Source organism: Mirounga angustirostris, unplaced genomic scaffold (genome assembly GCF_029215605.1).
Source record: "Mirounga angustirostris isolate CCGP_5_RB_7025 unplaced genomic scaffold, mMirAng1.0.hap1 SCAF_10, whole genome shotgun sequence".
NCBI classification, from domain to species: domain Eukaryota; kingdom Metazoa; phylum Chordata; class Mammalia; order Carnivora; family Phocidae; genus Mirounga; species Mirounga angustirostris.
The window spans coordinates 35,057,399-35,084,353 of record NW_026991718.1 but is presented as its reverse complement, the minus strand read 5'-3'; the positions used below and the strand labels follow the sequence as shown (position 1 = coordinate 35,084,353).

General features: G+C 52.9%; 1 protein-coding gene across 2 annotated transcripts; it reads left to right on the top strand.

Moving 5' to 3' along the window:
* The first annotated feature begins 1,261 nt into the window (after positions 1 to 1,261).
* On the top strand, positions 1,262 to 26,955 carry MAL (mal, T cell differentiation protein). 2 transcript variants are annotated; one of them, XM_045884521.3, is made up of 4 exons: positions 1,277 to 1,487; positions 20,540 to 20,707; positions 22,167 to 22,292; positions 26,383 to 26,955. In XM_045884521.3, exons 1-4 carry the CDS (start codon positions 1,395 to 1,397, stop codon positions 26,455 to 26,457), a joined length of 462 nt encoding a protein of 153 aa, XP_045740477.1. In that variant the 5' UTR covers positions 1,277 to 1,394; the 3' UTR covers positions 26,458 to 26,955. The 2 variants fall into 2 exon arrangements, with proteins under 2 accessions (XP_045740478.1, XP_045740477.1); XM_045884522.2 differs by lacking the exons at positions 20,540 to 20,707; positions 22,167 to 22,292 and having other exon boundaries at positions 1,262 to 1,487.

Genomic DNA, 26,955 nt, shown 5'->3' with positions numbered 1-26,955 from the left:
CAGGAATTTACTTCTCTTCATAGGGACTAGGAGAAAAAGAGCTGTGTAGAGGGGAAAGACTGAGGGTCCCCCTGGAGAGAGGGGAGCCCTGTGTCCTGCTCCTTGCTGTGGGTGAAGCCAACAGAAGCACTGGGGAGGTGCGCCTGGGTGACCCAGTCAGTTAAGCATCTGCCTGCCGCTCAGGTCATGATCCAAGAGTCCTAGGATGGAATCACACATTGGGCTCCCTGCTCAGCCGGGAGCCTGCTTCTCCCTCTCTCTCTGCTGCTCCCCTGCTTGTGCTCTCTAATTCTCTCTGTCACCTAAATAAATAAATAAAATCTTTGGGGGGGGGGAAGCACTGGGGAGTCTGAGTTGGAGGCATGTCCTGAACTCCCAGAAGATTATAGGCTTTAGGATTTGGAGAAGAAAACTCAGTACCGTAATAGTATCTAAAAATAAATGGGCAACTACTGGAGTCTGATACTTGTCTTAAAATAAAGGCAAAAAAAGAATAAATGAATCGTGGTCCAGAAAGAAACAAAACCAAAACAAAATCCAGGCAGTCAGAGCACATGGGGACGAGTCATCCTACCCGCAGAGGCCCCAGGATACCCCCTCGGAGAGAAGGAGATAGATCTGCTCTAAAAGTGCCCCTCCCCAACCCCTGAATTCAGTGCAGACTTGCCCCAGCACGGCCACCAGCAGCCCTCCTCCGGGGGTCACATGGCTGAGAGCAACCTCCTACCCTCAGACTATTCCCAGCTCCAACGCACAGGGGAGTGGACCGCGCGCTGGGCTCGGAATGCGCGGGGAGAAGGGGTGGGTGGCTAGAGCTGGTCTCAGGGCCGCCCCCGCAGACCCCCAGCCTGCCGCCAAGGGCAGAACTCGTCCCACCTGGAGCCTGAACGCGGAGGTCGCACTTCTCAACGCACCGAGCGCGGAAGGATGAAGGAGACCCAACTTAAGAACGGTTAAAGCAATGGGGACCCTAGGGGTGTCACGATGGGCAGTTTGGGGGGCCTAGGTATTGATGGTTATCATTCTTCAGGGATGGTGATCCCGTGCAAAGCGTGCGAGGCGCCTCGCCCAAGTGACTCTGTCCCGCTCCCGGTGGGAGGTGGCCCCGGAGGTGGGACGCAGGAGTCCATCTCCCGCCCGCCGAGCCACAAGCCCGCAGCGCGCCCTCCGGCTGGGTCAACACCACACCCGCGGCGCTCGGGGCCGGATCCCTGGCGGCGCGCGTCTTGGACTTGGGCGGGGACAGGGCGGGCGGTGACCGCGGCTCCTCCCTCCGCGGCCCCGGGCTCCCCTACTCTTAACCCGCGCGCGGGGGCGCCCGGGCCACTGGGCTCCGCAGAGCAAGCGAGCGGTCCGCGCGCGTCCAGTCCCGAGGCCGACGCCAGCACGCCCGCATGGCCCCCGCAGCGGCGTCGGGTGGCAGCACCCTGCCCAGCGGCTTCGCGGTCTTCACCACTTTCCCGGACCTGCTCTTCTTCTTCGAGTTTGTGAGTGGCTGGCGCGTCCGCGCCCGTGCCAGGGAAGGGGCGGGATGGGTGGTGGCGGCAGATCCGCGGGCTGCGCAGGTCCCCGGAGCATCGGGGTAGCGGGGCCAGGGTGAGGGAAGTCTCTCTCCTCCCACCCCACCCCCGGTCGTTTGGCCCCCTCTCTAGACAAGGGCAAGGGGGTAAACAGTGTCCAGGACCTAGACGGAAAAACCAAATTCGCAGCATGGGTCAAATGCTGGAAGCAGGCCTGGGTCCACTGGCTGGGCGCTGGTTTCAAAGCTGCGCTCCCAACTCGCCTCACAGGAGCCGCGCAGAGTATGTCCTTACTGGGGACCGACGTCCTTGTACAAGTGCCCAGCTTTTCCCAGGGTTAGGATTTCGTTAAAAAAAAAAAAAAAAATCAAAAGAAACCTGCGTGTGTATTGCCAACCGACGTCTGGAGATTGGGTTGGTGTCGTAGGAGGAGCTGAATCTGATTATTCTCTTCTGGCCTTCCAAAGTTTCTGGCGAGTGAACGTACTTGCCACAACTTGGATCTGGAAGTAATAGAACAGGCCATCGTTTGCTGGCCACAGTCATTTTGCCCTGTGCTGCGGGTGGGGGTAAGGGAGAGGGGCTGGCCTGAGCGGTCCTGCGCCTTGGCTCACCTTGAGCGGCAGGAACTCCAGGAGTCCCTCCTTGAGCTGGAGCCGCGCTGTCTCCGCCCCGAAAGCGCTTCCCACGCCCGGCCCCTAGAAAGGGGATCACTGTGTAGGGGCGCTTCAGACCGCCCTCAGCCGAAACTCCTCAGGAGGTACAGACCCTTACCTGGGAGGGGGCGTGGTGTATTTACTCTGTGGGTGTGGTACGTGGCGGCCACAGAGACTCGACTTCCCTGCACCCCCACTGCAGAAGTGGCTGCCTGGAGGGTTGGTTGGAAAGGAAAATGTCCAAACCTGACTGTTTAAAAACAGGACCCCGGCTTCTTATTGTCCGATGGGAGGCAGGAGGGTGTGAACAGCAAAGGGAGCAGGTTCTGTTCTCCCTGGAGGGCTTGGGGGAAAGGGTTAAGGGGGCTGAGGTTGCCTGGGGGCACCCTATCACTGAAGTTGTGTGAGTTGAGTTGAGCCCAAACCTGGATGTATCCAGAATGACTTCAAATCCTGGAGCTAGCCAGAATTAAGGAAATGACATCTAGAAGAAACCCTGGACACCACTAAGCCCAGCCCCATCATTTATGGATAGGGACACCCAGGCCCAGAGGGGAGGGGCTTGCATTCACTGGCACATTCTTTTCCCAAATGGCTCATCTGAGCTTCCATGCAGCAGTTAGCCTGTGCTTGCCCAAGGCTGGATTTCTGAAAAGAGCATATAGACCCTATGACTTGGGAATAAGTAATGGGTGGTTCCTTCAGAGGCTACTGCATTTACAAAGGCAGAGTTTCAAAACCAAAAGAGATGATAGCTAATGGTGAGGTGTGATGGGGCAAGAGAGATTTTTAAGCAACAAATGGTCTTCCTCGTGTGTCTTAAATTGCCCTTATATAGAGTGGCTTACTCTGCCTTTGTAGCTGTTTGAGGAGCATTAAAACAAGAATCAGGAGAGTGTGTTACTTGAGCTCTAGGCAGAAGACTCTGGGGCACCATCCTCCTCTTGCCCTGACAAGAATGGGCTCAGGTGGCAGTAGGTGGTGGCAGGTGGCGGCTTCACAGAAGGGATAAGCTCCAGCGCCCTCTGCCTCCTCCTGGTATCACAGTTTAGGGGAAGGATTGCCCCTGAGGGTAGGAACAGCCCAGCCAAGCAGGGCCATCTGCTGGGTAGGGATGAGAGGATACCACCCCCAAAACCCAATAAGTGAAAGTGGAAGGCTGGGTGTGGGAAATCTCAGAACTATGGATTAGTGGAAATTTACTCCTCCCGGGGCTGTTTTGTGACCTGAGATGGTAGGGGCTTCTAGAAAAATCATTCTTTCTTGCTTGGAACTCTTTCCTCTCAGCTGTTAGAAGTGATTTTTTTTCTCTCCTTAATGGCGCCTGGGTGGCTCAGTTGGTTAAGCATCTGACTCTTGGTTTTGGCTCAGGTCGCGGTCTCTGTGTCCTGGGATTGAGACCTGTCTGCGTTGGGCTCTGAGCTCAGCAGGGAGTCTGCTTGAGATTCTCTCTCTCTCTCTCCTTCTCCCTCTACTGCTCCCCCTGCTCATGCTCTTGCATGTGCACTCTCTATCTGTCTCTGAAATGAATAAATAAATCTTTAAAAAGGGGGGGGCACCTGGGTGGCTCAGTCGGTTAAGCATCTGACTCTTGATTTTGGCTCAGGTCATGATCTCAAGGTCATGAGATCGAGGCCCACATCAAGCTCCACGCTCAGCAGGGAGTCTGCTGGAGATTCTTTCTTCCTCTCCCTTTGCCTCTCCCCCGACTTGTGCTCCCTCTCTCTGAAATAAATAAATAAATCTTTAAAAAAAACAATGATTTTTTTCTCCTTAACCTCAGCCCTGCTCCCCCACCTCCCTTCCTTCCTCCCAACTTTCCGAGAGACCTCGCGTGCCCCAGTGTGTCTCTGAATCTCTTTCTTCCTCTCCAGAGTGGGGATGTACCCACGGGGTGCCAGAGAGAGCAGAAAAGAAAGCAGACACTGGTCCTTTAAGTTGTCCCCCTGCACGGGTTGTAACCTTATAGAGAGGAAGCTGTATGCCTCTTGATGTGTGGAAGGAGTAGTGAGTTAAAGAACTGTGGGAGGGGTTTTTTTGGTGTTTTTATTTTTAAAAAATTTTTTTATTATTATGTTAATCACCATACCTTACATCATTAGTTTTTGATGTAGTGTTCCATGATTCATTGTTTGTATATAACACCCAGTGCTCCATGCAGAATGTGCCCTCTTTAATACCCATCACAAGGCTAACCCATCCTGCCACCCCCCTCCCCTCTAGAACCCTCAGTTTGTTTTTCAGAGTCCATAATCTTCCATGGTTTGTCTCCTCCTCCGATTCCCCCCCTTCATTCTTCCCCTCCTGCTATCTTCTTCTTTTTTTTTTCCCTTAACATATATTGCATTATTTGTTTCAGAGGTACAGATCTGTGATTCAACAGTCTTGCACAATTCACAGCGCTCACCATAGCACTGGGAGGGTTTTTTAAAATTACAGACTATTACAACTCAACAACAAAAAGACACACAAGCCAGTTAGAAAATATGCAACAAACTTGAATAGACATTTCTCCAGAAGAGCTATACAAATGGCCCATAAGCACATGAAAAGAGGTTCAGCATCATTAGTCATTAGGAAAATGGAATAAAAACCACAATGAGGTACGATTTCACGTGAAATTATGGTGATCATTATTTAAAAAAAAAAAAAAAAAAAAAAACAGAAAATAGCAAGTGTTGGCCAGGATGAAATTAGAACCCTCATACACTGCTGGTGGAAACTAACATGGTTCCTCTGCTTCTGGAAAACAGTTTGGTGGTTCCTGAAAAAAGAAATTACCATATGACCCAGCAATTCCATGGCTAGATTTTTTTTTTTAGTGTTCTTTTTTTTTTTAAGATTTTTATTTATTTATTTGAGAGAGAGAGTGAGAGAGAGAGAGCACAAGAGGGGGGAGTGGGAGAGGGAGAAGCAGACTCCCTGCTGAGCAGGTAGCCTGATGCGGGACTCGATCCCAGGACTCCAGGATCATGACCTGAGCCGAAGGCAGTCGCTTAACCAACTGAGCCACCCAGGCGCCCTCCATGGCTAGATTTTTAACCAAGATAATTAAAAGCAGGGACCTGAATAGGTACATGACATGCATGTTTGTAGCGGCCCTGTTCACAATAACCAACAGGTGGAAACAGCCCCAATTCAGTGGATGGATAGACAAACTGATCTATCCATACAGCGGAATATTCTCCAGCCATAGAAAGGAATGAAGTAAGTACTGGTACATGCGCAAAGTTGACAAACTCTGAAAACACTCTGCTAAGTAAAAGAAGCCAGACACCAAAGGTCATGTATGTATGGTTCCATTTATGTAAAATACCCAGAATAGGTAAATCCACTGAGACAGAACACAAAGCGGTGGTTGTCCAGGGACCGAGATGAGAGGGAGAATGGGGAAGAACTGCTTAATGGGAATGGGGTTTCCTTTTGGGGTGGTGAAAATGTTTCGGAGTTAGAGGTGGTGGTTGCACAACATCGTGAATGTATTAAATGCCATTGAACTTGTCAATTTAAGATGGTTCGTTTTATGTTATGTAGACTTCCCTTAAGTTTGTTAAAGAACAAAAATTAAGAAATACTTCATATTTACAGAAAAGGCGCCCACATAATTATCACTTCACTTTGTCAAATCTTAATATTTGGCCTGATTTACTTTTAGTATTCAGGAAATAAAGCTTTTCGGATGGCATCTAAACGCACTGGCTATTCCACGATCATCTTCTCTTCCCTCTATCCTCAGGACAATCCCTAGGCTGAACATGGTGTTCATTACTCCCAAGCAGAGTTGACTTAAACCTAGACTGCACACCTCACTATGGGTGGACTGCACGTGGCATTGTTTTATATGCTTTCGCTTTATGAAAATAGTAACATCCCGCAGGTTGACGCTGTTTATTTGTTCTTCTCTTGATGGAGATTTTGGCTGTTTGCAGTTTGTTGCTTTCTGCTAGCACGGATAGCCTTGCCAAGAACATTCTTGTGTGTGCCCTGTTAGTTAGATGTGGGGAAGTTCTTCCCAGAGCACACAGGGAGGATTTGACCTCCTGGTTCACAGGGAATGCACATCTTCCTTTTCCCAGCTGTTACCACATCGCTATGCAAAAGGATGATTCCAATGTACATGCTCCAGAAGCAGAGTTACCCGGAAGCTGATGAAGCATAATTAAGCTCAGGCCCCCTCCAAGACCCTGCCTTACTTTGTATTCTTTAATAAAGAAGGTCCCCAAATTGTACACGTTTCAAGCAAAACCTGGACCAGGCCAACTCCCACCAGCAGTGTGTGAAAGTCCCCATTGTTCCTCATCCTTGCCACATGGGGTAGCATCAGAATTTGCAATTTTCTGCTAACCCAATGGGTGTAAAATGCTTGTTTATGTTTTAAATCTGTAGTCCTTTGAGTTGATTACTCATAGTTCATACTCCCATGTCTGACTTCCCCGTAGCCTGGGAGTCACAGATGCCAGCATCCAAGGCCAACAGGGTGGAGCTCCCCTCCCCTCCCAAGGCAAGGAAACTGCCCACAGGGGCAGGGAAGGGTGGTGGCTCAGGGGAGGGGTGGGTGAGGGTGTACGGCAACCTCACCCTGGCCCAGCACCCCTACCCCAGACCTCCGAAAGCTGCAGGGCTGTGGCAGGGAGTGGAAGGCTGGCCCAACCAGGTGGTGTGAGCCACACAGGCCATTTTGCTATTGTGGGCAGTGCGGTCACAGGGCACCCCAAATGGGTGGGCTCGCCGTGGAAGGTCCTCTCCCAACAACTCAACCTGGGGCTTTGCCTCTGGCCTGTTCCCGTCCCCATCCAAGGAGGACTTCTCCTTTGGGGACCACAGTCTCTGCTTCCTCTTCCTCCTTCCCTTCTAAGCCAGGGGCTCTGTGACACTTGGTCCACCATTCACGGAACAAGATGTTAACATAGGAAGCTTTTTGTCTCAGCCCTGGCCAGGGCCAGAGGAATCTTCTCTCACAAAGTCCCAGGAGAGATGACCGCACCACCCCCCATCCTCCCGCACCCCCGCTTCAGAACTTGTGAAGGAAATGCCTGAAAACAGGTTATGAAACCATTAACTCAGCTCCGTCCTCCCCAGCCCATCAAAGGGAAAAGCGAAGGACAGACTGGCTGGGAGTGAAGAGAGACCCCGGGAGTGCAGAGAAGGAGGGTGAGAGTCCCGGCTCCTAGGTTGGGTGCACTTTTCGGAAGTGGGGTGGGGGAGCCCCCTGGAGTGGGTTTGCAGTTTTGATTCTCATAGTGCACTGGACACAGTAGTTACTCACAGGAGACTGTGTCTCTGACCCAAAGTGACTGGGGACTTTTATTATGAGAGTGACAAGTCCTGAGACCTGCCCTAGATTTTCACCTGCCTGGGGAGCAGCCGCCCTAGATCATCCGGTGGAGAGGGTGGGGTGGGGGCAGGGTGATACAGCAGTTTTCTGGTGGGTGGTCCGCCTTCTGGTTACACTGAGAACACAGCATGAGGACTCAGAGGAACCTAATTTTTCTGAGCTGGGAGGAGACTGAGGCTGGGGGGGGGGGGAGGAGGCGGGGCGGGGGGAGGGAAGAGTGGGGAGCATAGCTTGCCCAGGTAACTCAGTCTCCAGGGTGGCACTTGTTGCAGTGACAGCAAGTCATGTCCCGGCTTCTGCCTTCATACAAACACCCACGATGAACTTTTGCCTGTAGCAGGAAGGATTATGAAAGGGGCAGCCCTGGGCAAGGCCTGGCTTCCTTCTTCCCTTCTCTCCCCCAGGGAGTGAAGGGGCAGCTCGGAGCCACTGGGGAGCTCCCAGCCCCTGGGTCTGCTTGTCAAAAACACACCCTGAGGGATCTGAGTCACTACGTCAAGGCTGGGCCCAAGAATCTGCATTTGCTGAGCCATTGATTCAGCAAGGTTTGGAGTGGCCATAGGTAGACCAGCCCACCCCCTCGACCTCGTTTCAACCGGGGACAGGGTAGTGGAGACAGTTCTCAGTAAGAGGCCAGGGAGGGAGCCAAATGCCCTAAAGTTTCTCCTGGGCTCAAGGCAGACACCCTCCATGCTCTTGGCCAACTTTCCCTGCTGCGCCAGCCAGGGATCGCTTCTGTAGTCCCCAGGGAGTGGGGGCTGGCCGTGCTGGACAGTGGCTGAGCTTGGCCTTCCCTGGCTGTGCCCACTGACTCCTGGCCCTGTGTCCTCATCTTGCTTTGGGGCCCCCTCTCTTTAGAAGGGGGTAAGGGCCCTGCCTGGCTTTTCTCCTTTCCTGCTCTCTAAAGGGAGCAGAAGAATTATACATAGAGGTCTCTCAGGGGTTTGTTCTTCGAGTTGAGAAATGACTTTTCTGGTTTTTCAAGAACCAGAGGACTGCTTTGATCAGGAGTAAGTGACTTGGAGCTGTTCTCTGGAAACTGCTGAGCGTGATGATGGGGCTCAACTCCCACACGGTCACGCATATGTCATCCCAACCACCATACATCGAAAAAGGTTGCTTTTAAGCTTTCCGTAGGTCACTCCCTGGCTTGATGCAGATGGGCTAATCCCTTGGGCGGTATGAGGCATCCTCTCAGTCAGAGCGCATTCAGAAGAGAGGAGGAGGATCCCAGATGCCGCTGCAGGGAAGGGGGAGTGCTCACACGCAGGTCACTCAGGTTGGGTCAGGGACAAAGGCTGAGTATTTGCACCTACACCTGCCATGCCCAGCAGCGGGTGGGGGAGCCCGCCGTTCTGCCAGCCTAGGCCAGTTCGCACAGCCTTTGGAACGGCTTGGCTTTGCTCTGGGATTAGGCACATTCTCAAGGAAAGGCTACGGGAGGGGACTGGACAACCCGGGGCCTACCTTGAGGTGGGATGGGGCCAGCCAGCCTGGACCGGGCCAGGGGCCGAGTCCTCATGGATTCATGGTTAAGCCCTGGCCTCCACCCCCCACGCAAGCCTGTCTGGGGCTTCCTTTTGGACTCTCAAGTATCAGTCCCCAGACATAATGTTTTGGACCAAAGGCCACCAGGGGCAGACACGAAGATCCTCCAGCAGGTGTTCTCTTCAGGGGCTGATGGACGAGAGGACAGTGAGCGAGTGGCCCCCCTTGTTCCAGAAGCACTGGTGCCATGGGCAAGTAAGTGTAGGCTGACTCCTCACAGGCTTCAGATGGTTCCTGGGGGACTGGAGCGGGTTCCTGGTCCTCTCTGCATCGTGGGGCCCCCACCCGCCTTCTACATTCTGGTGGAAAGGTCTAGCTCCTGCTGGGCTCCAGCAGCATGACTATTTCCCAGGGTAATGCACTGGCATTGATTTGTGCCACGCCGAGCTGCAGGCTCTCCACCACTCCCACCTCATGCATAGCTAATGTTCCGCCCACACTGGGGCAAAACAACTCCCTAAGGCCTGGGAAAAATATGTAGGAACTAAAAGAAACGCCTTGTCACCAGCCATCACACACTGATATGCACGGGCAGCAGGAAGAGTCACAGCCTGTCTCAGCTGACCTAAAACTCCACACCAGAGCCCCGGATTCCTGTTAGAACCTGTTAGAACGCAGTTGGGCTGGGCGCCGAGGGGGCAGGAAGAGGAGAGAGAAGGGGGGAGAGGGCAGGAGGAGTCCCCCCCCGAAACTCCTGGATCCAAGTTTGAAGAAGGCCCTCAGAAAACCAAGGGTGCAGGCTCTAAATGGGGGGACAGTCCAGGAATGGAGCAAACAGGTGGCAGCCTCACAACTGTTAGTAGGGGTGGGGGTGGGGTGCAGCTCATGACAAGTGTCCTGTTGAGGGACCCAGGGATAAGAACCGCAGGCCTGTGCCTACAGAAGAGGGGGTGATGTCCTTCTGCTTGTTTTTTGGTCTTAAACACAAACCTTGGTATTCTTTTCCTCTGAAAGAACAGAGCCTATTGAACAAGCGAGGGGTGGGGGAGGGGAAGCCTGCTCCGGAAGCCACCTCCCTTGCAGTTCTCTCTAGACCCAGGGCGGCTGGGAGCAGGGCGAAGGCTAATGGACTCTGTCTCCTGTTATTCGATGTTGCTGTATTCAGGGCCGTTTCCAAAGCGACCCTAGACAGGGGAGAGATTTCGTGGCGAACTGCTTGTGGGTTGCCTCGGGTAACTGCCTCACGCATGGAGGATCTGACCGAGGCTCCACACCCAGCCTCTGGGAGCGGATACTCAGCGGCTGTGAGGATGCGAGCAGGCAACTGCGCCTCAGTTTCTGCATCAATAAAATGGGGATATAATAGCACCTACCTCAAGGATTGCTGCGAGGAATAACTGAATGAGTGTCGTTTGCCCAAAGCTCTTAAAACGACACGATGCACATAGTTACTGCTCAATAGCTATTAAGGACAACTGTTATTAATTTACTAATGACTCAAACACCTGCTCTGAGATCAACCGGCCAATCCCTGCTAAAGGGGGGCAACTGCAGGATGGGGGCCGTAAGACCCATCCCGTACTACCTTTTGCCTTAGATGCCCTTCTCAGGCAGGGGGTGAGTGAGATTTGGGAGCAGGTGGGGCTGTTGCGGGCACACCTGACTTGGTTCTGAGGTTGTCAAGTAGAGCACAGATGCCACCCTCTGTAGGGCCTTCCCAGTGCCTGCTCTGCTCGGAGCTGCCCCTGGCTAGCCTGCTGCGGTGGCCAGGGGGAAGGGGGACTGTGGCAGTCCTGTCCTGTCTTCTGCCTCAGGGGCAGGGAATGTCTTAAGCTTCTCTCACGCACCACCCTGACCGCTTGGTGCCAGGATGGGTGGGGAGAGCTTTGTGAATTCTCGGTGCCCAGCACCTTGCTGCATCTGTCCCCAGGAGAAGGAACCAGTTACCAGTGGGCCTGGCAGCAAGCCTTACAAAAATGATTTGTCTTCAGTGTCAATGTATCGCCATCTGGAAGGGCATTGGTTCAGGGAGAGGGCGGCCTCTGGCACAAAAGAGTGCCCCCACCTCTCCCAGCCTCCATCCTGCCCTGTGGCTGGTGATAAGCCAAACACGGTTGTATAGAGGGGCCTGACAGGAAGGGTTCCACCTTGCTTTTGCGTCTTAGGACTCTTTCCAGAACCAGCCCATAGTCCTCCGCTGGTCTCCATTTAAGGCGTTCTTTTGGTGCAGGTGGCATGGTGGGACTAAGCCCTCTATCCTTCAGGCCCAGACTTCCCCAATGCCTCCACCGGGAAGCCCACCCTGAGAGCACCCCTTTCCTGGCACTTGGCACCTGTACGGCAGGCCCTTGCTCGGCTCGGTCTCCTGCCTGGACTGTAAGTCTGTCCTGTCCCCAGCACAGGCAGTGCCCTCTGAAGCATTTGTTCTCATCATGCATCAGTAGGACGAGGGCTAACTTCTCATCTCCCACCTGGCTAATATGAATCACAAGAGGAGTCCCTGACTCCAAGGGCAGATGGAAGATGAAGCTGACAGTCACCAGCAATCCCCGAGAAAGAACCCCTAGGACCCTGGAAAGAAGCCCCTGGCCCTATATGGGCAGTTCCTTCTCACTACAGAGGGTACACACCTGTTTTGTCCGTTCGCTCACTGCATTATTATCCTCATGGTGACTCCCATTAGTACCTCTTGTCTTTCTGGCACGGCAGCCACACCCATCGGGTCTAGCATTTCCCCGGATTTGCCCTTTTTACAGGTGGCTTACTGGTATTCTTCATGGAGCCTCCTGGTTTCTGTTTATCCTGCTGGCTAAAGCCCGTGGGTATAGGTGTGGTTAGGAAACTTTTCCATCCAGATGAGGAAATGCTTGTCTGAATGCCCTAGCTCTGTGGACCCGAAAGAACTTTTCATTCATTCAGGAATGGGTGACTGCCCTCCGCCCAGGGAGGGAGTGAGGAGCGGCAGGTGGTTCAAGCCGAGGTCTAGTGCGTACCTTGGAAGAGATTTCCCTGGGACTTGAGGGAAGTGGGATCACGGGCCTGGACAGGGACCTCTTCTCAGTCCACCCCGACCCTGTTAATGTGCACTGCGGACCTGAACTCAGCCCCTATCCCTTTGAATCTCAAGTCTCTACCTCCCTCTTCACAGACTCAAGGCCCCCTGAGTTCTGGCCTTACCTCCAGAGTAGATAAAGGGACACTATCTAAGCCTGCTTTGGGAGGGATAATGGCATAATGGGTCCCCCTGGAAGGATGAATTTTTGATGAAGGGGCCAGGAGGGCAGAGCAACTTGCATAGGTAAACTGAGTCAGGTGGCCTCAACACCACTCCTGGTATTTGCTTTAAGAGTAGCCTCAGGGCGCCTGGGTGGCTCAGTCATTAAGCGTCTGCCTTCGGCTCAGGTCATGATCCCGGGGTCCTGGGATCGAGCCCCACATCGGGCTCCCTGCTCGGCGGGAAGCCTGCTTCTCCCTCTCCCACTCTCCCTGCTTGTGTTCCCTCTCTCGCTGTGTCTCTCTCTGTCAAATAAATAAATAAAAAATCTTCAAGAGTAGCCTCAGAGACCAGACTCCCAATCAGCTGCCTTGTCAGTTACCAGAGGGGGCGGAGTCCACACACGGAGACTCTTCTGACCCCTCCCCGCCCCAGACACCTCCCTAGGGGGTCTGTGCAAATTGCTGGGCTCTGTCCCTGTCCTGGGCAGAGGCGTTTAGCGGGTCACCCTCCCTGGGGCCCCAACACCTTTACCAGGGCCTGACTCTGCCCTCGGTGGAGCCAGCGCTGCTCCGGTGGAGCCTGACAGCGGGATTCGAAAGGAGAGAGGGGCTCCGGACGTTGGTGCGAATCTCCGGATAAGGTCTGCCGCGGTGGCCGTACCAGCCTCAGCTCTGGCCGGGCTCAGGAGCACTGTCAGCATCTGCTAAATGCACGGATGACCAAACGAAGGAGGGAGGGGGTGAGTGAGGGAGCAAGTGAAGGAAGCCTCTCCTTTGACTCGCGGGGGGCTGAGCTCTTCCACACCAGGGAGGTGAGCTTCACACAAGAACCAGAGGCGCTGGCATAAGCCCCACATGGGTGCTTCCTGCCATCACCACCCCTCAGAACAGGGAGAGTCCCCAGCCTGCCTCTCAGACCTGAAGAGAAGAGCCGAGGGATGTTTGGAGAAGGCTTCTGTGTTTGGGGGTCTTGTCTTGGTCTTTCCCTCTGAGCTCCCTCTGCATCTTCTCTTACCACCTGGTGCTTATGTCCTCTTGACTTCACCTTGGTGCACTTCCCTCCTCTGCAATAGCACATCCATAACCAGCCTCTACACCCCCACCCACACGCTCACTCAGACACACATGCTCCCACGCACGTGCTCTCACCCGCACACGCACGCGCGCGCTCTCTAACTCACAGAATGATGAATCTTTTGAGCCACCCAACCCTTAGATCTGGTTGAGCTTCTCGTAGAGCACACAGTTACTATACTAGTCAGATCACCTACGCACATGGCTTTCCGGCATGGCAATAAGCCTTGACTGCTCAAATAGTCCAGTGAGTACAGACAGTTCCCTCAACACAAATTGAGGTTACTGTGGGGCGCCTGGGTGGCTCAGTGGGTTAAGCGACTGCCTTCGGCTCAGGTCATGATCCTGGAGTCCCGGGATCGAGTCCCACATCGGGCTCCCTGCTCGGCAGGGAGTCTGCTTCTCCCTCTGACCCTCCCCCCTCTCATGTGCTCTCTCTCTCATTCTCTCTCTCAAATAAATAAATAAAATCTTTAAAAAAAAAAATTGAGGTTACTGTTCCTGGTGGCCTTGAGAGAGCACCAAAGGGCTCAGAGCTCACGGCAGCTGGGACCAGCTCAAAGCAGCTGGGACCCGCCTCATCTGGTGTGGCCATCTTCCCTTTTCCTTCCTGGGGAGATGATCTATGGCCTCTCACAAAGTGGCAGGGCAGCCTAGCGTTGGGTGCACCATCTGCGTTCTGTAACTAGTTTCCTTTGCTTCTCGAGAGTTCAGATTACACACTCCATGTCTTCAGGAAACCCACACCATGCCCTCTGAGCCGTTGGGAATTCTGACGCTGGACCCCAAGGCGCCACACTACCAAGCGTGTATGTGGGAAGCCCTGCCAGGGAAATCCTCTTTAGTTCACACCTTGACTTGTGACTGGGAAAGTATCTGCTTGTGAAGACCCTAAGTAAAATGGAGCCCCAGAAAAGATATCCAGAGAATTTGAGCGATTCTCCTGCATTGACTTCAGATATCCCAGCTGTGCAAGAAAAACACTGGGCGATTGTGGATACAGAGCTCTTTCAGCCCAGCACATGCAGTGGAAATACCACACAAATCTCAAGAATGTGCTGGAGGATTCCTTTTCCCCCTTTTGTAACCAAGGCTCATTGTTTGAAGGAAGGCTCTCTCCTTTTTTAATGTCCTTTATGTTTCCTTCCACAGAGGCGGACACATTTTTCTCAACTTGATTTCTGGGAGATCATCTGTTTTTCTCCTTTCTGATGTTTTTGAAGTTACTTTTAAATTCTAGGTCCCAATACTGTTTGCAGTGGATAACTGTGCATGTGGAGATCCTAGACCTACTGGAATTTTCACACGGTTACAGTTGAGAGAGCAAGCGCTCAGGCGCTCACCATGTGCCAGGCACTCCGCAGACATAACCCCATTTCACCCCAACCCCATGGGGTGGGCACTGTTGTTATCGCTGTTTTGCAAATAGGGAACAGAGAGGTTAAGTAACGTGCCAGAAACAACGGGCCACCCAGCTAGTAAGTGGCAGAGGTGAGATTGAAACCTGGTAGCTCAGGTTCCAAAGTCTACACCCTTCACCATGCTAGCCTGCCTCCTGTGGATTAATTCAGAAAGAAAAATTGAGAACCTTCTCTAAGTTTACACAAGAGCTCCCTCAAAGACTATCCCCTGAGGAAACTTTTTTTACAAAAATCATTTGATTGGGCAGGCCCAAATATAAACTCTTGAAGTCTTTGGAATTTTTCAGTCTGGTTTTGTGTATTACCCCTGGTTCCTAGGAAACCTCAACTCTGCTCAGTATCCCAAACTGGGTGGTTTCCAGTCCTCAAACACCAAGGGCAAGGGCCTCAGATCACCAGCTCATTCCCCTTCACAGACACTCAGACTACATCCCTGCATCTGGAGGATGCCCAAGGACGAGCTAACCTCACACTCAAGGCAAGACAGGGATTGAAGCTTGAGGAGAGGAAAGGGAGCTTTGCACCGAGAGCCCAGTTGGGACCTGGAGAGGTTGCCTCAGTGGGCATCACTGGACCACTGAGTGGGCATTGGAGACAGGAGCCAGTTCTTATTCTGTTTGACAGGAATTACTAGGACATAATCCAAGGGTTTTTGTTATGGAAACACGTTCTAAGGCTTTCAGCAAACAGCCTGGGATGTCTGTTCCATGTGCTGTAACTCTACTTCTCTCCACTGGAGTCAGATCGCAGGCATTGGTGTCCCAGACAATTCTAGTGTAGAGTGAGGGCTGCAAACCATGGTGTTAGCTCAGACCCACCACACCCACCACCATTTTCCAGCTTGGGGTTCTGGGCCCCACCAAGAGAGCTCAATGCAGATCATTCTCAGGCCACCCAACTTAGAGACTGTTTCCGGTCTCTATTATGGAAGACGGTGACCTGGTGTAGGCAGGGGGTAGTGGGGAGTCCGGCCTGTTGACAGAGATGAACAGAAACTGGGGTCATGCCTCCACTTGGATGACTAATGTTTCCAAATGACTGCCTCCGAGCACTTGCTGCTGGGGAGCTGGGAGCCGCATGGAGTTTTCTTTACAAAGGGAAATGCATGAACCCTCACCTACACCCTTCTCTTGACAAATATTTGGCCAGTGGGGTCCTGAGGTCAGGATGCGGTGGACTGCTCCCTGCCCAGGATGCCTTATCTCCCCGGGTTTGGATGCAATGCTTGTTCTGTTTGCTCTCTGCACACTTAGTAGGTGGAGTGGGGCAGGCACTGGCTTTGTCCCATGATTCATACTGAACCCCAGCTTGCCATGGAGCGGGGCCTTAAAGGCCTTCACGCCGGCCCAGAGATCAGTTCGGTCCCGGGTGTGGTTCCCGTTGAGCCCCATCTTCAGCCACCCCTCCCCCTCACTGCCTAGCTTATGCCCAGCTCTCTGGCCTTCTGAAGCCCCTCACTGCTGCTTCTGCAGCCTCTGGACTTGGCCTGTTTATTTTGTATTATATATTATATTATATTATATTATATTAATTATATTATATTATATTATATTATATATATTATATTATATATATTATATTATATTATATTATATTATATTATATTATATTATATTATATTATATTATATTATATTATATTATATTATATTATATTATATTATATTATATTATATTATATTATAATTATATACTCCTTCCTCGCCCTGGAAAGCCACTCCTTGACCTTTCAGCCCGGTAAACCAGTTAGTCCAGCCGTCCCTTCGAGACTTGATCGGGGCCCTGCACAGTCCGGGCTGCTGTGCCCCCTCAGGGCCGGTTATCGTCCTGCCTTGTAGACTGGCTGCCTCTGCGTGTCTCTGAGGGCTGCTGGCCTCGCTGGTGAACCGCGTCTCAGCCCAGTGGTGGGCTGGTGCTGGGCTCCGCGCCAGAAGCTCCACACTCACATCCCTCGCGTCAACCAGTGTGCGCCAGCCCGCCACGCGGAGACGCCGCTGCAAACCGCCATTTGTGGACGAGGAGGCTGACGCCCAAGGGCCGGCCTCACGCTACAGCCCCGCGCAGCGGCTTGGCCGGACAGGCCCTCGTAGGGCTCGGGAGCCGCCGCGGCTGCGCAGACGCGCGTGGTGCCGGGGCTGGCGGAGCCTTCACGCATGCGCAGCTCGTAGCGCTGTGGCCACTTCCAAGGGGCACCTGCGCCGGCTTTTCACAGCCGCGGGGCCTGTGGCCAGGGCGCTGCTCCCAGGCCTCTAGCTGGGAGGGAATAGACTGCTCGGCACAGGCCCGTCTTTTTTCACTCACCCCTCCTGTCCTCACGGTTGTTCTGCCCCCATCTCAAACCCCCCTCCCAGGCGGAACCCGTTGGGCAGGGCTGTGAGGGGTAGAGGACAGGCCCCTGCCAGTCTTCTGGGAGCAAAAGCCCCGGGTTTTAATCGTTTCATCTGTGAGGACATGACGTTCACATGATGTGTAGCTTAAAATACATTCCAGGGACAGCCTGGGCTGGTGGCGTGCTTCCTTCGGGAACGTCCCTGGGAAGCCGTGGCTCCTCAGCGGTTTGCGGCTTGGACGCTCCAGAGAAATGAGACACATTCCCTCAGTGTCCCCCCAAATGGTGGGGGTCGGAATGGGCCAGTGGGGTGTGCTGTGATGGTAGAGCTATTTTGTAAGAGTCCCCTTGAGAGGGAATTTCTCACCTTGAAAGACATGATGCTAAAGGAAAGAAGCCAGTCATAAAAGCCCATCTTTTATTATATGATTCAACTCATGTGAAAATTCGGAATAGTATGATCTAGAGACAGGAAGTAGGTCGATTAGTGGTCACTTAGGGATGGGAGGGAGGGAAGCGAGCGATAGCTAGCTAAAGGGTACGGGGTTTCTTTGGAGGTGATGAAAATGTCCTAAAGTTGGTCTGGAGATGATGATGGCACATACCTGTAAATATCCTCAAACCATTGAATTTTACAATTTAAATAGGCAAGTTGTCTAGTACATGAATTATATCTCATTAAAGCTGTGAGAGAGAGAGAGAGAGAATTGCTTCCCACCATCTTACTATGAAACTTGCTGCCATAGACAAACCATGCAAAGAAATAATTGTTAAAAGGACCTTGGCAAGGTCGTAGACCCAAAGGCAGGATAGGTCCTGAGGTCTGCCGGGGGGCAGGGGCTGGGATTGAGTCCAGGGTGGGCTTTGCTCCTATGGACAGGTATTCTTACCATGGACTCTAGGAGTCTGAGAGAGAGAGAGAGAATGCATTTTCCAGGGAGCTGGAACATAGCTTCATCAGACTGGTAAAAGCACACACCCGAAGCAGATCAAGTGTCCAGATGAACCCTGAAGCTTCTCTCTGCACTGGGTACCAGAAGCTCAGCATCAAAACTGAGGCCACTTCTAGCTAGTGCATGCTCCAGACTCTATGGCAGGCGCTCCGGGCCGTGGCTTCACTCTGACTTCCCCTTCTTTCTCCTGCCTGTGATTCCCGACCAAGCCCCACAGGGAGAAACTCAGCTGACAGAGGTAAAGTTACAGGAGTCTGTAGAGCAGCCTGAGAGCCATACTCTCAGATTTTGCCATTTCCTGGTACCACTTGTGCATTAACTTACCCCATAAGGTTTTTAGTTAATTTTGTCCAAAATAACTGTATCACTACCTTAAAAATAAAAACAGTGTCATTGCCCAGTTCACCTATGCCAGCCCATTCCAGGAGCCCATCCTCTAAGGGAGCTCCAGACCCCTGGCTCAACCCTGAGCCCTTCTTGCCTTAGAAAAACCAAAGAGTGAAAAAGAGAATCGTTTTTCCCAGTGTGGCATTCGGTGTTCATCAATACCATGTCCATTGGCTGCCCACAAGCACCTCCGGACCACTGGGTCCCCACAGGATTCCCTAACGCAAGGCTCTGCCCTCCACACACAACGAATAAATCATTCCAGTTTGCCCATACCCACCTGATGGGAGCCCCTGAAGGCCGGTTAACTAACTCAGACACTGACACACAGCTGGACAGGTGTCTCACACCAGGAGTTAACTGTGAGCAAGGGGAACCTCACCCCCTCCATCACCTGGTCAGGGATAGTGCCATTTTGTAGCTAACCAAGTACACCTGGGTGCTGCCAGGGAGAAGGAAGGGCAGGGCTCCCTGAGAGCATATGAGGGAACCTAACTGAGATGGGTCCTCCTTGGATGGTCACCTGGCGCCCAGGTAAAGGGCGCTCCAGAGAGGAGCATCCCTGGCCCTTGCTTCTGCCCTCCAGACAGGCATATCCCCTTCTCCTGCTTCTCCAGGCCACGCTCGGCCATGTTCTCAGCCTCTAGCATGTTCGTGTCCCTTTGCCAGGGCCCATGATGGAGAAGGCCAAGTCATCTGTGCGATCTTAGAGGCAGCTATGGAGGAAATGCACACACACTCAGATCGGATGCTACGGGGGTCTAAGGATTTTTGTTTAACTGTTTTATTTAACTGTTTGCTCCAATGACTGCAAGTTGTCAAATGTGTCCCACCGCCCCTGCCAGTGCCCTCACGGACCCTCAGATTCAACAGTAGAGGAAGTGCTCTAGTCAGAGATGCCCAGATCTGAGTCATTAGGCCCAGCTTTGTTTTGATAACATCCCAGTTTCTTCATTGCTCTGATTTTTCTACTCAAATGTGATTCCATCCTGAAGCTTCTCAGCTGAGAGGCTCAGAGAGCACCTGTGAGGATGGCGGTCTCTTGCCCAGCAGGTGGTCAGCAGGTACAGGGGAGGGAGCCCAGGCACCACTTGAGTTCACACCATATGGGACGTATGGCTGGGAAGGCAGCCTGTCCTCAGCCCCTAGATGCTCCGAAGGACCTTGGAGACCTTTGGCCACAGAGCCCTCTCCACCTATGTCCCAGCCTTTCCAAGCACAGTCCTTATCTAGGTGGGGGATGGTGGAGGACACTGAGCTGCCTTCCCGGGGAAGAGGAGGGAGAGGGAAGAGAAGACAATCCCAGCTTCAGTATGTGTGCCTTTGTCCTCGGGGAGCCAGGACTGTGGCCTCAGGGGGGTGTTATGATTCCTATGCTGTCCTGCACTCCTCTTTGAAAACATGGGGCTCCCTGAGCCTTCAGACACCAACAGGGGCTTCTTCCGGATAACAACAGGGAAATGCTTCTCTCACACCAGTCCTAGGCCACCCGAGGAGGTGAGGAGGCGGGCTGACCTCTCCATCCCAGCCCGGACCCCAGTAGTCAGAGCACTTCCTGGACTTGGGATTTAAGGGGTCAAATAAAAAAAAATTATGCTTATGACGTAGTGTGGTCGATTATTTTGCCAAGTAAAGACCAAAAGAATCTGCTAGTCACTAACCTTTCATGAAAGGAAAGATATTTTAATGTCAAAATATTAGGGATTTAATCTAGGATAAAACCTCAGAAGAATGATAATACTGGAGGAGATAAGTCCTTTCTTGGGATGACAAATTACTTAGCGTCCATGTGCCTCAGTTTCCCCATCTGACAAACGGGTCAGTACCTCATTCGTAGGATTGTTATGTGAATTAACTGAGTTAATATTTGCAAAGCGCTTAGGACGGTGCCTGGCATATAAGTGTGTGATATACGTTTTTGTTAAATACAAAATTAAAATTGCATTTAAAACGTGAATAAAGACAAGCAAGCAGGGGATTGGACTGAGACTGGCAATGCAGGCAGAAAGAGTGGTTTTTGGTGAGGAAAATGCCCACTGCTATTCTCTGGCTCCTTCCTGTTTTTCTGCCCCTAATGCCCCAGCATGATGCTGGGTCTGGCCCTTCCCAGGTGCGGGCTCTCCTGCTCTGATGCTCACTCCTGCCCTCCCTCCCTCTGTAGGTCTTCGGGGGCCTGGTGTGGATCCTGGTCGCCTCATCCCTGGTGCCCATCCCCCTGATCCAGGGCTGGGTGATGTTTGTGTCCGTGTTCTGCTTCCTGGCCACAACAACCCTGCTTGTCCTGTACATAATTGGTGCCCACGGCGGGGAGACTTCCTGGGTCACCCTGGTGAGTCACAGCCTGGAATGTTTGAGGTGGGCGGGTGGGTATTGGACCCTCTCCCCTGGCAGGCTGGCCTTTCCAGTGCTGGGTGAGGCTATCCCATCGAAGCCTCCTAGCCCCGTTCCCAGGCTGAGCTGGCCAAGCCTTCGGCTCTGAGCTCTCCCCAGCAGCCCAGGGCTCCCCACAGCAGGGAGGTCAGGAGGAGGTGAAGGCAGAGGTTGATTGTTGCTGCCTGATTCCCACTGGGCCTGCTCTGCTTTCTCCTGCATGACTGCCTTTTTCATGGATAACCAGCAGCCCAACCCCCCGCCCCCAGCACCACCTGCACCTGCCAGGTGCCTGCTGGCATCTCCCAACATCCAGGAGAGCTGGTTTCCATCTTAGGAGGGGGCAGGGACCCGGGGGCTGGCCTTGGCTGCCCAGTGTGAGGCTAGGCTTCCTGGCCAGTGCCCAGTGATGGCCTTCTAAACAGGGTCCCCAGAGAAGAACTTGGAGGTGGCAGAGGGATGGCCTGTGGTCCTAATTCTGCATAAGTTCTGCCTTGAGGTCCTTGAAGGGAGTAAAACTTACACATGGGACACCTGCCTTTTACCTATGGCGGAAGGGGGCAGGGCCATTCGGTGAGGCCTCTACTCTCAAAAGGCCTCCTACTTAGACTTTTTTTTTTTTTAAGTTTTTTTTTTTTTGAGATTTTATTTGAGAGAGAGTGTGAGAGCACAAGCAGGGGGAGCAGCAGAGGGAGAGGGAGAAGCAGACTCCCCACTGAGCAGGGAGCCCAACTTGGGGCTCAATCCCAGGATCCCTGGACTCCGGGACCCCGGGATCATGACCTGAGTCGGAGGCAGACACTTAACCTACTGAGCCACCTAGGCACCCCCTACTTAGACTTTCGAGATCACCTCCAAATTACAGCTACTCAAAAGCCCATTCTAGTACTTTTTTGCCTTTAAACATACCTGGAGCTCCCCCACCCAAGAAAAACCAAAGACTAACAAGACAAAAGCACAGTGGGAATGGCCTGGGCCTCTCTCACCCTGCCCTGGCCACTGAGGCCACATCTGAACTGGGACTGTGACCACCTAGGGGATGCTTCTCAGGGCCAGAGCCCATCTCTACCTGTTAGATCCCAGGCTGCCCCTCCTGACCCCCATCTCTTCCTTGATCCCACCTCAGGGGAAAGCAGAGTGCCTTCTCTCCTGAAGTCCTGACTCTGGCCCCCACACCAGTGAGGTAGAAGCATCTGGGCAGTGCTGGTTACACATGCTCTGTGAAGAGGGGGCCTGGGTGTGGTGTTGGGTGGACGGGGCAAGGGTCGGGGCGGGAAGGCCCTTCTTTCCCAAAGGAAGGGGCAGAAGATGAGGGCAGGAGCTGAGCCATGCCAGGAGGGGACAAGGGGGGGAGGGGAGACAGACTTTGCTAAGACCGCAGCTGTGCCCCTCCCTGACGGCCCCTTTCGACCCTACAGGATGCAGCCTACCACTGTGTCGCTGCCCTGTTTTACCTCAGCGCCTCTGTCCTGGAAGCTCTGGCCACCATCGGGATGCAGGAGGGCTACACCTATAAACAATACCACGAGAACATCTCTGCCGTGGTGAGTGTCCCAGGCCCCTTGGCCCTGGGCCCAGCCCTCCCCCCACCCCGCCCACTGATAGAGGGTCAGCACAAGGGCCCTCCCCTCTCTTTTTACCTCACTGACTTCTGCAGAAAGAAAGCCCTGGGAAAGCCCTGGAGAAGGGAGCTGACGTGCCCCAGCCGCCCTGAGCCCTCCGGTCCGTACCGTGCTGCGCAGGCCTGGACTGGCCCGAGGGTCCGCGCCTGGGTGGGCTTGGCCAAAGGGAAATGACCGCGAGTGTCTAGCACTGTCTGAGCTCTCCACGAAGGATCTTATTTAACTCTCCCAATGGCACTAAGATGGAGGCGCTCTTATTAAACCCATTTCACAGATGCAGAACCAGGGCACTGAGACTGTGGATACCTTGCTCCAAGAGGGCCAGGAATTGTTGGTGTCCAGGGCAGGCGCTCTTAGCACCCGTTGGGAGCAGTGAGTCTGGCCACGTGGGTCTCCTGGCTCTCCCTGAGTGGTCTCCCCTCCAAGCACACGGTCAGGCTCAGGGAAGCACTGAGGCCACAGATGGAAAATCGAGTGGCCAGGGTCTCACCAAGCCCCAGCTTCAGGGCTGGGGCTGTGAAAAAGCTTTTCTGGGCCCAGCGTGTCCAGACCCCTCGGCTGTGCGTATTCGTTGCTGCTGTTAGGCCTTCAGCTCTTCGTGACGATGCTTCCTGCCCGGCAGCTCTGAGAACCTGCTGCAGCAGGAGGGGCCGGAGCTCACACCTCCACCATTTCCTTGAGCAGTTACCTCAGTTTGCTCATCTGTGAAATGAGCCGGTGGTTCCTGTCCAACTCCCTCAGAACTACAGAGATGTTAAATGCCCTTCTCCGAGGTCTCACAGCGAGCAATGGGGGGCCTGGGGGCTTGAGCCTCATTCACTCCGTCGGCAGAACAAATGGGAGTACCCGCCGTGTGTGACCAGAGTGCACGGTGCATGCGGGCCTCTGGACCCTGAAAGAGGCGTTCTCCCAACTGTGGGGCCAGACCCATTGGTGGACTTCGAGATTATAACCCAGATTTTCTTTTTAATGGAATGAATCAGAATGACAGAGTAGAGAATGTTTTGATTCATAAAACCTTTTTCCAGAGCTCTGCACGTGTGGGCTCCCACCAGCATGCGAACTCACAATATCAGATGTATTTCTAACCACTTAAAAAATATGAAAGAGGTTCAGGAAGTAGCACTCCTGAGATTTCTAGAAGTCGACATGTGGATTATACAAATCCTGAGGTCAAATGGGATGATCGATCACAAGATTCCAGCTCCAGGTGCCAAAACTGTGCCATCCCCACTTTTTGGAAAGAGTAGAGCAGAGGCTGAGAGAAAACCCACAGGGAGGGGCACTGTTGGGCTCTAGGAAAAGATTTGGCAGAGGTGTTCTTCCTGCTCCCTGAGAGAGGGGTCTGGAGGAAAGTTCCTGAAAGCCTGCGGGTCCCTAGGGGCCATCCCCTGCCCCAAAGAAGACACATGTTCCCCTTAAGTTCCCAGCCTACTCTCCAGTTCCATAAATATGGCCACTTCTGGTCCCTGGCACCCCCTCAAATGTCCCACAATGTGGGAATGTCTCCCAATTTGGCTCATCTCCCAAGATGGCTGGTTTCTAAATAGGAACACAGCCAGACGGCACCTTGGTTGTTCTTCCTTCCCTTGGGAGGCTGGTAACCTGCCTCCTCTGTCATCCTTCACACCTCGCCCTATCCCAACCCGGGAAGCCTTCTCTCCGAACAGACATCAGCAGCAAGGCATTTGACAACAACTTCCATAAAACTATTGCAGATGACAGTCATGAAATGCACATGGAATGTGGCTAGCAGGGAACAAGCCAGTTAGGGTGAATGACTGCCTCTTTCCGGCAGAGAGATCTCTAGTTGGGAACCACGGTGATCTACTGTGTTCCAGCTTCCCTCTTTTTCTTCTTACCGAAATGCCACATACATCCAGAGAAGTGAGCAGGTTGCAAGTGTACAGATGGGTAAATTTCCATCAAGTGAACTCCTCTGTGTAACAAGCATCCGCACTGAGAAATAGAACGTAATGACTGGCTCCCAGGGTCCCCTCGCCTGCCGCTATCACGCACCCACACGAAGGGTACCAGCCTCCTGATCTCTAGCTGCCTAGTTCAACTGTCCCTGCTTTTGAACTTCGTGTAAATGGAGACATGCAATGTGCATTCGTTTATGTCTGGCTTCTTTCTCTCGACCTTAGGGCTGTGAGGCTCATCCACATTTTTGGGTGGAGGTGTAGAGTGGTCACTCTCGTTGCTGTCTAGCGTTCCACTGATGACTACACCAACATCTATTTATCCATGCCGCAGTTGATCATGTCCCCCCATTTTTGTTAGTTGAATTAGACATACATGGGCATGTCCAGGCCAAGTCGGGAGTGCAAGAATCAAGAATGAAAATGTTGCCAGCAGGCCAATGCCCTGGGCCAAAGGTCATGTATGAGCCTGGTTCAGTGTAAAGTCACGCCTTTCTATTCAAAATATCAGCCGTATCCGGGCGCGGGGAAGACCCTGCCCAACCACAGCAAGCCTTTCCCGAGTCCTGGGGGTAGCCAGCCAGGGGAGTGGGGAGGCACCTCAAGACCTTCTCCCATGCATTCCTGGCCTTTGGAAGCATCTGGCCTGCCGCTCCCTCCTCCATGTTACTTGTTGGAGCTGCCTGAAAAGCTAAGCTTCTCCCTCTCTCCTTTGCTGGCAGCAGAGAGTCTATACCAGAGGGATCCCTGGGATTGGTGAGAACGGAGAGGGCAGCTGGAATTGTGTGCAGAAATCTGGAATAACAATAATGGCAGCCATTTAGGGAGGGGGTTTCTGAAGGCCCAAGTATATGCATTCATGTCCCTGGCTCTCAGGGTCCCCAGTGTGCCATTGCTTGACCTCCCTTGGAGAGTAAGTGTCTATTTCCTGCTACTGCCGGGGACATCGGAGGTGCTCCTGCCAGTGATTCTCACTGGGTCTGGAATTCCCCAGACAATAAACTGCTCCGATCGGACAGGGAGAGGTGGGGTTCTTTTTTTGGGGGGGGGGTGCTGCTCACTCACATACAACCGCTCCTTTTAGATGGTGTTCCCGGATGAGTGCTCTGAAATTTGTTATTAAATAACTCGGCTTACTCATCGCCCCTGGCCAATGAGGGTGAAGGGTTTGTCCATGTGTGGAGGCAGGGAGAGATCAGGCATGAGGACTGCTGGTGTTTATGGGCATTTTCGAGAGTCATGGAACCGTAGCTGCCCTAATGTGCCTGGGTTGAAAACTGTTGACCCCACACCCAAGGTCACAAATCCAGGTGCAGATATTTGACTTGGGGGCAGGCAAGCCTTCAGGGAGGCCAGCCACCCAGAGCAGGTGATAGGAATAGATGGGGCCCATGTGAACACAAGTCAGGGCTTTGACAGGGACAAAAGGACCATTTGCCCCATTTCCAGGGCCTTTGTTCCCAGCTTCAAAACACTGACTGGATCTTTCCAACAGCTTTCTGAGTAAGCCCCCCTCCTTTTTGCTAAAGCCCCAATCCCTTGTCCCCATCCCAGTCCCTCACTTCCCGTGAGCCTGACACCCTTGCCCATGCTTGTGAAATTATGATTCCTGGAATAAAATTCTGGTGGGGGTCTGAGGATGACCAGACATCAACAGGACCTTAACCAGAGCCAGCAAACTCACGCGTTTATATTCTCTTAGCCAAGAGAATATGGGCTCTGCCCTTACTGGTGTGGGGGGGCGGGGGATGTTTTCCATGGAGAGCAGTGTCATTTGAGGGGTCTCTGAGGGCCTCCATTTGTAGTTGGGTCGCACCAGCACAATGACGTGTGATGGCAGATAGTTGACCTTGCACACCAAGTCCTGTGGATCGGTGGGTCACCTTGAGCTCTGTGCTGAGAGCATTCTGGGGCCACATCTGGGCTCAGCAGGAAAAGATGTCTGCGGGAAGGATGGGAAGCAGGGGCAGCCCACACCCTTTCGGGCCATCAACCCGGAGCACCGTGCCCATGGCCAGTTCAATGTGGACAGCCCACGAGTTGCCATCTCCCCATGCACCCCCATTAATCCTTGTTTGTCTTGGTTTCAGGTGTTTTCATACGTGGCCACTCTGCTGTATGTGGTCCATGCAGTGTTTTCTTTAATCAGATGGAAGTCTTCATAAAGCCGCAGAACTTTTGCTGAAAACTCAGACGGTGTTCACTGATCAGCCCGCCTTCCAGCATAACATTTTAGAATGCACAGATACTCCCAATGGTGGAAAAAAGAAAACAAAAAGCAACGCTCTGTTTCTTGTGGGTGTTATGTTTACTCTCCCATATACCTTCATGTCAGGGTTGGGGGCTTGCTGCGTTTAATCTCCAACGACTGAGCTGTCTTTCTAGAGTCATTTTCTGTTTGTGACAGAGGGCTGTTGAGGTGGGAAGTGGGGACTGTGACCGTGAAACCAAGATCCCCTGCTGACCCCTGGACCAGATCTTGAGAACTGTCTGTTGGAATTTTCCACAAGCTCTCTTGAGTACCCATCCTGGGGCTCGTTTCCAAGTCTTCGTGGATAGTCTACCTGTCCTGGGGAGTAAAGCTCACCCAACAAGTATCTGCAGATGTCCACAGTGGAAGATGATAAACCTTTGAAATACTTTATAAAGTGCCTTTATGCTCA